Raw genomic sequence first — 12,412 nt, forward strand, 5'->3', positions numbered from 1 at the left:
CTCCTCCTCCTCCTCCTCCTCCTCGTCCCCGTCAAGAATTGAGTCAATGGGAGCCACATCATTTCCCTCACTGTTGTTAGGCGAGTCGGATATCATGACGCTCTCCATCATCTGATCATTGAGCTTCTCCATCAGGCTTTCTGTGGGGGTGGCACTGCTGTCCTCCTGGGGAGTAGCAAACCCTCCACCCAAGTCAATGCTCTCTTCCTGGAGAAGGACATTATCTGTAGAGGACGGTTGGGTGAAGGATGGTTCAGTCTCGTTCTGAAGATCAGTGCTTATATCCTCCACTGTAATGTCCAGGGTAAAAGGTCGCTGAGCAGGAACCTCCTCAGGATCCATATTAACAGTCTTCAAAATAAAAAAGAATAAAATGTTTACATTTCTTATATAATAATAATTATTACTTACAATAAAATAATAATGACAAGTTATTGTTATATATTGTACATGGGGCTTTTGGTGTTCAAATTAAGACTGTAAAAAAACACCCTTTTAGCTAATAGTCCAGAGCTAATGTATTCAGTTTTGAATGATAACAAGCCATCATTGCACAAGTCTTAAAAGCCAGGACAAAGGCCAACATTCAATAAACACATAGCATTTCTACCACTTGCAGGAACATAACTGGTTAATAACGTTTGCACATTGTAAGTTTCCATCAGGTAAATCGGTTTCCTAATATAGTGCACAACGATGTGGGAACAGGTTGATTTTAGGCTCATAACTGTCCACAGTGTGTGATTGTTAATGGTTTGTGGTTCTGTGGTCCTGCCGTTTCCCTGTTCACCATAATAAATAAAAAAGGCATTACTTAGCAGAATTGTGTAATTAGTGTAAGATATTTAATGAGCGTTAAATGAAACGCAGCCATCACATTTACAGGACAGGACTGAACACGACAGCCTTAAATCACATCCTATCAGTGTGAACGCACACGGAAGCAGCCATTTTGTGTTACTGTCATAAAACCATAATCAACAAGGTCGAGTTATTCGAAGTGAATCAACAATAACTACCTTCGACACCGTTGTTTATTTAACACTGGTTAATGAAATGATGCTACATTAGCCGGTGTGCTATCATAGGCGAGCTCAGCTCACCAGCTGACAGACATCCAACACATTTCTCACCAACAGCAACTTACACGCTTCACAAAGTAACGTCCTTCCAAAAGTACCAGCAGGTTCGACACAGGGCAGATAAACTGTCAATTACGATGTACGACGTTGTTTTGGTGCTTGTTGTCTTACCTCACTGCTAACTGACAGCTTCCGCTTCCACAGGAAATCCACAGCTACGGCACACCTTACTGGACAAATTTAATACCGCGGCGAGTTCTGCTACCCCCGACTGTTTCTGCGCAGTTTTTATTGCGTTTACGACGTTGTTGGTCATTCATTACGCGACTTGCGTACACCTGTCTTTTCGTATGTTTTTTAAAATCGCGGAAGTGTAGATACACAGTTGTGTGTCGTACAGAGTGCACAGTTGTATGTATTTGTAAGTGTTTTACATTCCTTCTAAAAAGACCTTAAGGTTGAACGTTTTCTCTCGGACGTAAAAATGGAGGACGACGCTCCTGTCATTTACGGTCTCGAGTTTCAGGTATATCTTTGCGCTGCACCACATCTCTGACTGACAGCTAACGTTAGCAGCGTTCATTCATATAATGGACTGGTGTTTGCTGTTGTATCTACCCGACAGGCTCGGGCAATGACTGCACAGACAGCTGAAACCGACGCCATTCGCTTTCTTGTGGGAACACAGTCTCTGAAATTTGACAACCAGGTAAGAAAAGCTGTAAATTCACATTGACGGTACCTTAAGTTGTTTTTGGTTTAGTGACGAAAAGGACCTAAGACCTGCGCACACGCAGCTTTGTGTATTGGTGTCTTCGGTTGTTTGAGAGATTTTGTGCAAAGTTTAACAATCTTGTTGTTGTTGTTGTTGTTGTTGGTAATGTTTTCAGGTTTGTTATTTCTACACATGACACCTGGACCGCACACAGGCCAGTGAATAACACAATGTCACACTTTGTTGTACCGTCAAAGGTCCATACCAACCTTGGAATGAGGCATGTTAGATGTGTTAAATTCCTATATAGACCTTTGTATCAGCAATATACATATATATTTGTGTCTTTTGATACAGCACATTACCATACCAGTATTGATGCTGGACTCGAATGTCTGTTTTTCAAATGAAATAACAATTACAGAAGCATTTTCTGTAGTTTACAAAATACATTCTGAGATGCAAACTTTACTGACCAAAGAAAGAAAGACCTTTGTTTTTGGTTTTCTGCCTATTGTCTGATGATTTATGTCGTCCTCTTCGCACGTTGACTTGTCAGCAACAGTTTCTTGTTGCTGCTGTGGATTTTCTGTGTTTTGCTACAATGATTTCTTGGGGCAAACCTTTGACGTTACTGTCCATCAGCATCTTGAAGCCTTTCTCCCTGGTCCAGTCCAACTGACGGGCAGATTTAATGCATAGAATTTTCTCTTGACTAAGTCTTTGTTAAGGTATTTTAACTTCTGATGGTGATATACCTTGTTAAGCAATGAGAAACATTATTGACAGACAATTCTAATTGATTTTAGTGCAGAACCTGGCAATATTTTTTGAGTAATTCTAACTTATTGAATTCTGTAAGAACTGTTTTTTGTTCAAGTTCAAGACATACACAAAAATAACTATATCTTAAAGAAGTATAAAAAATGTAGTTAAAAAAGGGTGTATATATAAAAATATATAGAAAGTAAAAAAACAACATTGCACAACATGCACAGAAAATGATGACATAGCATCATGACAAACAGACAACAGTTTGTTTAGAATGTGTCTTAAATGTATAGCCATCATTTCTTAAAAAAAAAAAAGTTTTAGGAAAGAGTAGGGGTTCAGCATTTGATTTAATCTTGCCTTAAGTTTAGAGTTTCCAGGGAGGTCGGATTCAAGTTTTCTTCCGGGCAGTTAAAACCTGAGTGGAGTGTAGAAAAGTTAAATTATATTTTACTATGTTTTATGTGCTGTATAAATTTGGGGTCAGTAAAAAGTGGTCAGGACAGTTTCAGTCGTCCTCAGGTGACCCCGACTTCACAATCCCACCGTCTGACGATGACATGGCGTCTACGTTAATGAAACATTGTGCTCTTGAATTTTGGATTACAACTACATGTATGTGTTTTTATTGTTTCATTTTCAACCCCCTCCTGATAATACTAATAAATGGTCACGTAATATTACTATGTACAACCAGTTCCCATCACGGGCAGTAAAAACACAGATTGAGTTCATTGAATAACGGTTTCCACACAACAATCTGAACATGTAATGAATGCAGAATCTGGGAGGATTAACTGTGGACCAATGATGTCAGATATTAACCTTTTGGACCTGGTAATATTTATTCATTTATCAGTACAAACCACTGTATGAGTTTCTGACACCAGCGTTCTGCATACGATCCGCTGATTATTAAAACAGATTAATGAAATGAGCTGCAATGCTGCCATCTAGTGGCTTTCGCTTTCATATACAGCCGTTTTTCCCCAAAACTATTTTTAGGGCACACATCATTTGGCCAAACCCAGGCGTTGCGTGATCAAATTTTCATCACCATTTTCATTATATAATATCGGTCGGCCGATATTATCGGACATCCCTAATGTGGACATATGCCGGTGTTGATTTGGAGTTTTGTTCTTTGTTTTGTTTCAACAGGTGGACTAAAAGCCTATGTTGACTATGGTTAGTACTTCCTTCAGGACAGTGTGTACATTTTCACTTACCCTGATCGAGAGCAGAATGAAATCTCAGTAACAATGTGTGGAGTGAAACGAAGAGCAGGGTCCATGTTCTGATTAATGGACATGGATTCTCAGAGAGACTTGCCTGACATTCGTTAAGTTCTAACTGTGACTGTGGTCTGTTAATCAGCATAAAGGGAAGACTACCAACTGTTAGGATCTAAATTTAAAGACGGGTGAAAGGTCTGTAGTGAGAGAGTATGTTTTTGTATGTAAAGGAGTAAGAGTGTGGGTGTACGCCCGCCCGCCTGCATACAACACGCATGCACAAGTCATTAAAGAGATAGATGACAGAAACGTTTGGCTCCAAAAGGGAAGAAAAATAATTAGTTCTCAGAGAGGAACAGGGCGAGGAGGGTGTAATGGAGATGGAGAGAAAAAATGTTTAGTTTTTTCAGTAGAGGAAAGGACTACAGTATGAGGTGTCTATAAAAATAATGATAATAATAACAATCATTATTATCATGATCTTTATTACAGGCATATTACACAGGCATTGTGTTGTCAGGTTTCATTATCGGAGGAAGAACTGATATGAATTCTTACAGCTTTTACATAATTATGCTATATTATCGGACTTCTTTACTACATATCCATGTCACCGCCCACACAGGCTGCCATTGGAGGCACCATTAAGTATGTGGTTCCTCTGGGGCTTCAAACCTGGACCCTCTGTGCGTAAGGCAGATGAGCTAACCGCTGCACTATGTGACCACAAGAAACCAGATTTAAACCATTATCCGATCTAAAACGAACGATCTAAGGGATCACAGAGTCCACCTAAAATCAGAGGATAAGGTTTTTATTGATTTTTTTTTTTTTTTCACTGAATCTGCGCATCCAGAGCAAACGCTAATTTCATCCTGTTGGTTCTGTTCAGTAGATTTAATACGTCCAGTTTATGAATCTCTCTGTCTTTTTAACCTTCGACGGGTTTTCTGGCCAACACTGGTTAGCTGAGTTTGTTTAAGTTTGAACTCCCAAAATGAAAAACGTGTTTTAGATTGGCATTTCAGCCTTAATAGCTTCTGCTGTACCATAAGCCCGCTGGCCTCTCCACCTCCCATTAAGCATAATGCAGGTAGGAAATGCCTCTCTTAACTCGCTGAGCACCTCTCAAATCCCTCGGAGACCAATATCTGGAATGACAGATCGGAGGGAGCGACAGTGTGGCATTTAAGGCTGCTAACAAGATAAAGCCTCCACGTTTGGCACCGTGCGCCCGCTTGCTTCTCCTCAGCCCCGCTCGCTGTCATCTCCACGACTCGAGAGCTTTAGAGTAGAAGGGCTTTAAATGGGGGGCCAGAAGCCAACTTGGCTTTACACCACTCTTACCCCTGACTTTGTCTCCCTTCTCTCCACCTTATTGGCTGGATTCATCCAACCACTGGCACATAATTAACAGCACTGGGCAGTGTGCCCAAGTGGCTGAAGGCTATGACTCACTGCCTACGCCTGGAAGAATGGTGGATAAATCACCTGGGGGAGGAGGAGGAGGAGGAGGGTTTGAACTTCTCTCTACCCTTACACCTGAGTTCATTTCGGGGAACCCTATTACTAGTCCTTCCAATTATCCTGTCCCACCGGCATGAATTTATTCGAACCACTCCTCCACCACCATAAAATTATAACTTTGCGTAATAATTTTTTGCTCGATGCAGTCCAACCCAAGGTTAATGGTGGCCTAGCTGACTTTGAGAAGCTGAAGGATGCTGCTGCTGCTCCGATGCTTTCCTCCTCCTCCTCACACCCCCTCCTTTCATGCTCCTACTCAGCCTGTAAAAGTAGTAGAGGCAAGGGGAGTGGAAATGCCTGGCAGGAGTTATTGTCCAGTGTGACCCCATTAACAGTCCCTCAAGGTGCTGTAAGTGTCTCTCTTATGGGCGAAGCTGCCATATATTGTCTGATCAAACCTTGAGGCCCTCAGTGTTTTACAGCACGCTGGGCCCTGAACTGCGTTCAGTGGAGGGCCCTCATAGAATAGATTACCATCTAATGAAAGGAGCTCACGGGAAAGTTTCTGTTAACTTCCTGTGTATAAAAGTTTGACTTGTCTGTCTTGGTAACGCTGCAGTAAAGGCTTCACTGCCGATGATTGTGGTTTCATTGGTTTTCATTCAACCAGGGCCTCATCAGGGGCCTCAACAGCACCAGGTCACGGAGCCGCACCTCAAAAAGGATTTATAGTCCTGTGTGGGCAAACCTGTGACCGTGGCATTAATCTACAGCTTTGTTATTTCATCAACCCTGAAAATACAGTATGTATAAAAATGCAGGTTAAGGCTCGCCATCAAACATGTTTATTGGACACGTGAACAGAACTGAAGCAAATCCATGTGAGGTAAAAGTTACCCTCAAACTCCAAACTTGAGAAAGGTATGTATTTATATTAATCAGTAGGAATTCTTGCAAATGAAAATGATAAAAATAGGGCTGTGAGAAAATATCGCCACACTGAAATATCACGATCTCTCCATTTCCTGATCCCGTATCAATCTCCTCAGTCATTGATCAGTTATTGATCTTTTCTCACCAATTCCCAGTCTAATATTCCTGGTGTTGGTTCATTTTCTTTTTCTTTTCTTATATCTTATATCTTATATTTTTCTTTTTCTTTTCTTATATCTTATATATATTACAATATATCATGTTGTTGCCCCTGTATCGTGACACGTATCGTATCGACAGATTCTTGCCCAATTCACACTCTTAAAAAAACAGTAGTTTTATTTTAGGCAGTGTATTTTCATTGAGAATAGTACTCCTTAATGCAGGACCACTGTGTTTTTATCCACCTGTTGTTAATGAATCAGAGGTAAAGGCTACTACGTCTTGGGATGTGAGTGTTGAGGTTGGCGATATTCAAGTAAAACATGGATTTTCAACAACCAGTGCCGGCATTTTCCACTTAGTGCTCTGTTAAGTCGGACCATTTGTCTGCAAAACAATAACCAAAAATCTTTTCTGTTGCACTTTTTCCTTTAATGTTTCAGACGTGTCTGATGCCGAGCTCATGCTAATTAAATGCATCTCTTACTGAGCCTTAATGGTCTTTTTAAAGAAGTCCAAGATAAAAGATCTTTGTTTGTGTGAAGATGATGGGGTTGAGAGCGGATCCCGACCAAAGTGGTATCTGTCTTAAAATTACATTTGCTGTCAAAATAAAAGAGAGAGACCTTTCCTTTTTTTTCCTTTTTTTTATGGGACAAATCATGAGAAGGAGCCAATGATTAAGCCGTGGTCTGTGTGTGAGGAGCAGCTAGAACTCCAGCTTTTTTTTCCTCCTCCCTCTCTCTCTCTCTCTCTCTCTCTTTCTGTTATTTCCAGATTCACATCATTGACTTTGATGATGAGAATAACATCATTAATAAGAATGTCCTCCTGCACCAAGCTGGGGAGATATGGCACATTGGAGCCAGTCCTGCAGATAAGGCTGTTCTTACCACCTGCTACAACAAAAGTGAGTCCTACTGTTTCCTGATGTCTCTGCTTCATTATCTGCCTCTTCATGCATCATGTCACCTCTCTGGCTGTTTCACCTATTTTGACTTTTTTTTTTTTTTTTTTTTTAAACCTACAAATGCGATTACAAAAAAAATACTGTGGTTTAATATGCGATAAAAGCACAAATCTGAAATTAGCTCATGTACCAGGCAAGATGACAAAGAAAAGATTTGGAGTGTTTTTTGATGCTAACATATTTTTATTTGTTACTATGATTTTGAATTTGCTACATGCTACACACTCCGAACATTGCTTTTGATGAAACCATGTGTCTCTTATAACATCACCTCACACTAGGGGGGTGTATTGTCTAGAATCTGGCGATACGTATCGCAATATGGGACATCGATGCCATATTTTGCGATATACAGAGGTCCCTTGTCTATTGCTATCACCTGCGCTAGGCAAGAAACCACGAAGTGGAGACGCGATAGTTTTTTTTTATCTTTACGTATATATTAACCCTTTACGAACCCTTTAGGGGGCATCGTAGGGCGTGAAATATGGCAAAAGACTTAACGAAACTTTCACAAATCTCGTTTACCCGTACGTACAGGGTATTTCTTGCAATACCCTGTACGTGTGTTACAAAATGTCTTTTAATGTATTTAAATCTGCATTACAAGAACACATTTTATATTATTGTCATCCCACTAAAAACCTTTCTTTTGAAACTTGCTTTGGCCTCTGTTTCACGATACGTTACAGTTAATAGCACAGTGCAAGAAATACAGGCAAAACAATATAACAGCACGTGCTCAGTCACTCTGTGATCACCTGCTGCCCGCGTGGTATTGTTAGCTTGTTCGCTAACCAAGGTTTGGTACGACAACTGGGACAATTCTTAGTTCGAAATTCAGTTTGACAACCGAGGTTCCACTGTAGTCTGTGATGGTGACTGGATAAAACACTGCACTAACCCACAGACCGAGGCTGAGACTGTGACGCACACACACACACACACACACGTACACGTCTACACTCGCCCTCTGTCAGGTGAACTCTACATGCTTGATTTCACAGGATGACAGCCACTGTGGTCCAGCCTGAGTCTCAGTACACGCACTGCTGCCCACTCCTCACACACACACACACACACACACACACACACACACACACACACACATGGTATATCCAATCTAAAACCACGGGGCATATTCTTATGATGTTTCCACACCTCCCACTGCTGTTACAGTACAGGGGTACGTTAGGGCTATTGTTCAAGATGATTACTTGCCCACACTCTTCTACTGCAGGGGTGTCTAAAGCCCCTCGGAGTCAGTGGACTCACGCCGCGTAGAGTTTTTTTTTTAATTTGACAAATAGGCCCGATGCCAGTGCTTCACTGGCCGACGCCCGCCCACACGCTGTCAGTCGCTACACCAAAAAGAAATTAGGCTCCTTCACACCCCCCTCTGGTTTCCTCTCTGTGAGAGGTTATGTCCTCCCGTCTCCAACTTTCTACTTCACCAACTGCGTCACGTCTGCACTCGTCCACTCAGTCCGATTAGCGCCCATAAGCCAAATGAATGAAGGTGTTGTTTGGACAGGAAGGAGTTTTGATGCATGTCAGTGCGTTCACACACAAAGGCGCGGGTTTTCATCGTCAGACACGGTGTGCGTTTGTGTCTTTGTGTTGTCTGTCCTCCTCCAGCCAGCGACAGCAGAGTCGTTTCCTGTGCGGCAGTATGGCGGATGCCGACCGACTGGGAAACAGGTAGCCACGAGTCACCCGATGACACCACCCACAACCCGCAAACCCTGGAGCTACTCTGTCACCTTGACGACAGTGCCCATGGAAACGCAGCCTGGTAGGTGTTGCTAAGGAACAATATCATTTAGAGAAAAAAAAAACTGTTAAAAGTACGGTAAAAGTGATGGATGTCAAGTGATCATGTTATTGTCTTCTAAAGAATGGATCGTAATATTTTTAAGCAAATACGTCTGCTCTAAAAAAGTGCGTTACTACCCTGTCAATCAGGGACAATAAATCCATGTATTTGTAACTATGCGTAAGACGAAATGGAACAAGACGTTAACTTACCGATAGAACGTGCTACGCTTTGTGGGGGTCGTTGTTTTTCCTCTGTCTTTGTTTGTCGGATTGTCAATAAATAATTGTTGTCAGTTTAAATACAGTTGTTTAAATCAGCCTTTATGTCGGTCTGCTAACAGTCAATCGAAGCAGGACAGCCCAGCGTCACACTGGCAACTCTTGTGTGCTACGTGGCTAAGTGCCTGCTAATCTGTGGGGCTGTCCACCTTCAGTGACAAAACAGCAAAAAAGAACAAACTTTAAAACTACGGATGTCGGCCAGTCGATATTATCGGCCTGATATTAGCATAATTATGTAATATTTCTAAGAATCGTTATCAGTTTTTCCTCTCACCACGAAAACCCGACAACGCAACGGAAAACTTAGTTTTGGGGAAAAACAGCTGTATATGAAAGCAAAAGCCACTAGATGGCAGCATTGCAGCTCATTTTATCAATCTATTTTAATGCAGCGGTTCGTACATATTTACGACAAATAAATATGACCAGGGCCTTCGTAGTATTTCAGTTCTGCTTTAACCACCACAGGTGTCAGTGTTGTCACCCAGCAGGTAATAATCTGGTAATAAATAAACACAAGCCAACAGCAGCGTCCCCAAAGATGAGAACACCATCGTACGCTTCTAGTGGATAATCATTTGGACACGGAGCACGAACAATTTTGAACGTGTTTGCGATGCGTGATTTGTCGATGAAGCTTCACGAGATCGTGATGGAACTGTTGTTGTCGTTGCCGTCAGTGTCAGACGTCACTGAACACAACAGCACCAGGAACGGAATGTTCTTTTTCAGTCCGCTGTTGATCAGTTCATCAACACCAGGTGACACCTGGTGACACCTGGTGACAGGAGGTGACACCAGGTGACACCAGGTGTCCGGTGACACCAGGTGACACCAGGTGACACCAGGTGACAGGAGGTGACACCTGGTGACACCTGGTGACAGGAGGTGACACCAGGTGACAGAAGGTGACAGCAGGGGTCCGGTGACACCAGGTGACACCTGGTGACACCTGGTGTCACCTGGTGTCCCCTCCTGTCACCTCCTGTCACCGGGTGTCACCTGGTGACACCTGGTGCCACCTGGTGACACCTGGTGCCGCCTGGTGACACCAGGTGACAGAAGGTGACAGCAGGGGTCCGGGGACACCAGGTGACACCTGGTGACACCTGGTGACAGGAGGTGACACCAGTGACAGGAGGGGACACCAGGTGACACCTGGTTACACCAGGTGACAGGAGGTGTCCGGTGACACCTGGTGACAGGAGGTGACACTAGGTGACACCAGGTGACCCCAGGTGACAGGAGGTGTCCGGTGACACCTGGTGACACCTGGTGCCGCCTGGTGACACCAGGTGACAGGAAGTGCCACCAGTGACAGGAGGTGACACCAGTGACAGGAGGGGACACCAGGTGACACCAGGTGACAGGCCGTTTCTTGGTGTTTTTCATGTAGAAATTAATGGAGAGGGAGGAGGGACAAGGGTGGAAATGTGTGTGTGTGTGTGTGTGTGTGTGTGTGTGGAAGGGCAGGTCAAGCGAGGCTGCTGTGTAAAGATTGATGGCTCAAGGGTCGACCGTCTTTACACCGTCATAGCTGTAACCCTTACAAGGGCACGTGTGTGTGTGAGCGTGTGTGTGTGTGTGTGTGTGTGTGAGCAGTTATTGAGTAGTCTGCACTGGATGCCGTGAAGCCTATAGGCTGTGCTGTGCACTATTGGCTTCTTTAGATGGATGGCTGTGGTCTGCACACACACACACACACACACACACACACACACACACACACGTCTCCAGGTGGAGTGTGATCAGAGACTGAATTTTGTTTTATTTTGAGGCTCCTGTCAGTCACGTGTGTACGGTCACATGCCCCCCCCCCGTGGCACCCACGTCCTGTGTGTGTGTTTTCCCTCCACTTTCACCAACCATGAGCTTTTCTTCCGCCCCTCGTTGTTTGTGCGTGCGGTGGTTTCAGGCCGTGCTCTGAATGGAAACAGCCAACGACACTGAGGGAAAAAAAAGAAAAGAAAGAAAAGAAAAATCAAGGTTTTTTTTTTTGTGTGTGTGTGTGGAGCCTTTTCTTTTTCACTGTGCTTCTCGCTCCCTGCTTCGATTGTGCGGTGGCGTGCCAGGCTAGCGAATCGATTCCCATGGAGTCGTTTGAGCCTCAGAAGGAACAGTGAAGCGAAAAAAGACGTTTTTGTGAGTGGGCTGTGACGGGGGGGGGGGGGGGGGGGGGGGTTGTTTGGTGTGTTTGTGTTCACGCGTGATTGCAATCACGCAGCATACGTGCGGTGATTTCCAGTGAGAGGCTTTCAGCTTGGTCTGTGTTTCCTGCTGTACCAGTGCCTACGTCCGTGTCCTCGGGCGACGGCACGTCCTCTCACGTGTCCCTGCGTCTCGTCTCCTAAATGTACCAGTGTAACGGACAAGTCTGTGTCATCACTGAGGGGCAATTCTCACCCTGGGGTTCCATCAGCTACAATCAGTGGACTCCAGTAGAGGGCTCTCATGCACACGGTCCCTCAAAGTGTTTGGTTGTTGTAACTGTGACTGTGTTGCCAGGATGTGTGTAGACTCGGGAGGTGAGAGTTTGCGAGTGTGTGTGTGTGTTATCAGACGTCAGCGGTAACATATTTTATGGGAGAACTGGGTTTAAAAGTGTTTTTCAAAACGATGGATATTTCACATGTTTTAGGGAAAAACAAACACACGTAACGCCTGTATTATTCTGTTTGTGGGTTTCGCACCTTTTTCACGGTCTCGTCAAAGTTCTTGCTGCACCAAATACTGGGCTTTTGCACTCGTGGGGTCACGGGAGTACAATTCACTTGGAGACGTGATGAAATGTCTCCTGGACGTCACCCCGGTCCAGGACAGTATAGACGTATAAAAGACAGCAACTTTGTCCTGCTGCGGAAAGTGAGGAAAAAGAGGCTTGTTAGCTATCTAGTTAGCTTACTGTCTATCTATCCATCTATCTATCAATCGGTCGGTCGGTCAGTCGGTTTGTCAGTCGGTCTGTCAGTCTATCTAA

The 12,412-nt window shown here is 43.7% G+C and overlaps 1 protein-coding gene across 1 annotated transcript in view; it reads left to right on the forward strand.

Moving 5' to 3' along the window:
• Nucleotides 1-1,433: 1,433 nt before the first annotated feature.
• The window catches only part of eipr1 (EARP complex and GARP complex interacting protein 1), a 40,098-nt gene continuing 29,119 nt past the window's right edge, over nucleotides 1,434-12,412 (forward strand). The window contains exons 1-4 of the mRNA XM_008338498.3: nucleotides 1,434-1,608; nucleotides 1,708-1,791; nucleotides 7,143-7,275; nucleotides 8,974-9,130. Coding sequence (XP_008336720.1) covers nucleotides 1,567-1,608; nucleotides 1,708-1,791; nucleotides 7,143-7,275; nucleotides 8,974-9,130 — 416 coding nt within the window. The 5' untranslated portion in view covers nucleotides 1,434-1,566. The remainder of the gene's footprint in view (nucleotides 1,609-1,707; nucleotides 1,792-7,142; nucleotides 7,276-8,973; nucleotides 9,131-12,412) is intronic.

This window comes from Cynoglossus semilaevis, chromosome 1, assembly GCF_000523025.1.
Source record: "Cynoglossus semilaevis isolate Cse_v1.0 chromosome 1, Cse_v1.0, whole genome shotgun sequence".
Taxonomy (NCBI): Eukaryota; Metazoa; Chordata; class Actinopteri; order Pleuronectiformes; family Cynoglossidae; genus Cynoglossus; species Cynoglossus semilaevis.